The 3,181-nt window shown below is 35.0% G+C and overlaps 1 protein-coding gene across 1 annotated transcript; it reads right to left on the bottom strand.

The window, feature by feature from the left end:
• Positions 1 to 1,076: 1,076 nt before the first annotated feature.
• Positions 1,077 to 2,131, bottom strand: LOC100662433 (olfactory receptor 2W1-like). Its single transcript, XM_003422180.2, has one exon. It carries the CDS (start codon positions 2,037 to 2,039, stop codon positions 1,077 to 1,079), a length of 963 nt encoding a protein of 320 aa, XP_003422228.1. The 5' UTR covers positions 2,040 to 2,131.
• Between the last annotated feature and the right edge of the window lie 1,050 nt (positions 2,132 to 3,181).

The following is a 3,181-nucleotide window of genomic DNA, read 5'->3' as shown; positions in this document are numbered from 1 at the left end:
TTTTCCACATTTCAAAAATTATGAAGTGATAGAGGAGAAAATACTGTATTTCTTTTAGATTCCAGCAATGCATCCTTCTAAATCTATCTAGATTTATTACAATGATTAAAAATAGGATCTTTTAAAGAAAGATATCATATCATAGAGAAATCAAAATTTAATACCAAAATCATCTCATTTTCCTATAAAAATTTAGATATTTTATCATGATAATTGGAATGAAAAAGATCTACTCAGTGTATGATATTTCACCACATACAAATATTACCATGTTTCTCAAAGTTTACATAAATTCCATGATTTCCTATATCACTGTGAAAAGCTTACTGATCTCGAACTGTTCACATTCCCTTTTTATTCAATTTCAGGCAGTCACAGAATAAACGTTTCACGAAAGGAGAAGTGAATAAGATTGTGTTGTCACTTTCAAACCACTTTAATTTGTGCCTTCCCTCTCTAATGTATCACATTAGAGAAATAATCCTATTAAAATTAAAGAATCTTGCCTCAAGATATTTAAATTGAGTTCCACTGAACAAAGAGTAAATTTTTTCGGGTGTTGGTTATGACAATCACTGTCTTAACAGTTTGCATCATTCTGCACCAAATACACATAAATATTTGCATGACCTCACAAAACATTTAATATACAAAAGCAATATTAGCATATTATAATTTCATGTACAAATCATAATAAGTATGAAACCATTCAGTAAAGTCTATGTTATTGCAGATTTAAGCATTAGCAGTGAAAATACAAGACTTAATAACCATAAAAGTTTCCACAGACTTGAGAATAAATTTGCTGTATTCAAGTTTATACTTACTTCCCCTTTGTATTATATTCCAAGCAAAAGTAAAAAATCCTACTGACTCATTTTGCCTGAAGACATTCCAATAATTAGAGGTATGAAAGAGCTAAGTCTAACAATTATAATATTTTTTGTAACCACAAAAGATTTGCACACCAGAATTATTACGTTAACTGATCTCTACAATCTAGGGCTTGCTTGTCTCAGTAAAAATTGAGCCAATTAGAAGACATATTTCATAGCTTTTTTTACGTTAACTTTTTTCTATGATTTCCATTTCCTCTTCATTTTTGTAGATTCATAGTCAACCCTTATGAGTTTCTTCAGTGCCTCCTTCATGTCCTTATTCCTCAAGGTGTAGATGAGGGGGTTGAGACTTGGAGTGAAGATGGTGTAAAAGAGAGTGAGGAACTTGCCCTGGTCTTTGGAGGTACTGTTACCTGGCTGCAGGTACATGTAAATGATAGTTCCATAAAAGATGGACACCACAGTGAGATGAGATCCACAGGTATTAATTGCTTTTCGTTGGCCTGCTTTTGACTTCATTCTTAGCACAGCTCGGGCAATGTAACCATAGGATATAAGAATAAGGAAGAGGGGTGTAAGGACAAAGACAATGCCTAAAGCAAAAACAGACATTTCAACTACTGTTGTGTCTACACATGCTATCTTGATCATAGCTGGCAATTCACACAAGAAATGATTTAAAGTGTTGTTTCCACATCTAGGTAAATTCAGGGTAAGTGAACATAATGCTAGAGAACAGCCCAGACTAATACCCCATACTGTGATAATCATCTTGAGGCATAGATGTGGGTTCATGATTACCAAATAATGCAAGGGTTTACAAATAGCTATAAAACGATCATAGGACATAACAGCCAAGAGAAGGCACTCAATGGAGCCCAACCACATATAAACATAGAGTTGAATGACACAGCCCACAAAGGCGATTGTCTTATTAGGCCCCCACAAGTTAACAAGCATCTGGGGTATAATGCTGGTGGTGAAACACAGATCTAGGAAAGATAAATTCCTGAGGAAAAAATACATTGGTGTGTGCAGACGGGAATCCAGGAGAGATGCAAGAATGATGGCTATGTTACCCACCAATGTAATTAAGTAGAAGATGGTGACAACTCCTGACAGGACCATCTCCAGTTTGGGATGATCAGAGAAGCCAAGCAGAACAAAACCATTTAGAGAACTATCATTGTTTTGGCCCATAGTCCTTCAATGCCAAGATCCTAAATTGAGAAGAAAAAGAAGGAGGAGGTAGAAGGAGAGGAAGAGGAAGAGGAGAAGATGAAAAAGAAAGAGGAGTAGGAGAAGCGAAGAAGAAGAAAAAATAATTTGTGAACGCAGGCAAGGTGATTTTATGAAATACAAAAATAAACAAAGGGAGGGAATTTATGTTAATAATTGAAAAAACAAATGGATAGAAAGTATTTCAGTCTGGTAATCTGGTATTTGTTGCAGGTTCTTTTACGATGATGAGCTCATAACTACATTTTTTGTGTAAGTGACCTTGGAGCGTTCACTTACAAGTATATGTCAGAGTATTGAAAAGATACAGTTCTAAAGTTGTGTGACCCTATGATTCTCACTTAAGCTACTTACTCGGTCAGAGAGTTTACCTATAAATCTATCTACTGGCTAATGTCAGAATGAAGTAACAACGTTCCTTTTTTTCCGTACGTTAGTGAATAGCACCTTTGATCTCCCAGCTTGTTATATAAAAGATCTGGCATTTTTGCTTAGCACCTTCATCTCCCTCATCCTCAGTACCTAAATGATCACCAAACTTGTAAATTTGAATGCAAAAATATGTGTTAACTATCTTCTAACTTTTTAAAATTTTCACCAGCTAATGCAAACCACTGCCATCTCTCTTCTAGATTCTGATAATAATCTTCTACCTTTACATCTAGACTTATCCCTTTATATTGTTAGAAGATTCAATAAAATCATGTCATCTGTGTGCATCAAAGCTGCCAAGGGCTTTCCATTACACTGAAGAAATATTCAAATTCTTTAAGATGGTCAAGATGAATCTTCATGATTTGGTTCCTGCTTGACCTCATTCTTGTCTCACAGATCACTTTACCCATATTCACTACTAGCCTTTTCTCAGTTTTTGCACAGACCAGAATAATTCCCATCTAAAGCGTTATGGAACCCTTCCCCTTCTTCTCTGGGTAACTTATACTCATTCTTTAGGCTACTACTTAAATATTTCTTATTTGAAGAGGAATCCCCTGAACATACAATCTCTTTTACTTTGTATATTATATCATGCAGAAGGAACTCTTACAGACAGCCGGTATAACATGGAGGTTAAGAGTATCTAGTGAGAAAGCCTGTGTTCA

This window comes from Loxodonta africana, chromosome 1 (assembly GCF_030014295.1).
Source record: "Loxodonta africana isolate mLoxAfr1 chromosome 1, mLoxAfr1.hap2, whole genome shotgun sequence".
Lineage (NCBI taxonomy): Eukaryota > Metazoa > Chordata > Mammalia > Proboscidea > Elephantidae > Loxodonta > Loxodonta africana.
The sequence above is the reverse complement of the archived record's forward strand: the minus strand, read 5'-3'. Positions and strand labels throughout refer to the sequence as shown.

What these genes read in the sequence shown, in the direction of transcription:
- LOC100662433 (XM_003422180.2), bottom strand. Translation starts at nt 2,039, where the DNA reads ATGGGCCAAAACAATGATAGTTCTCTAAATGGTTTTGTTCTGCTTGGC.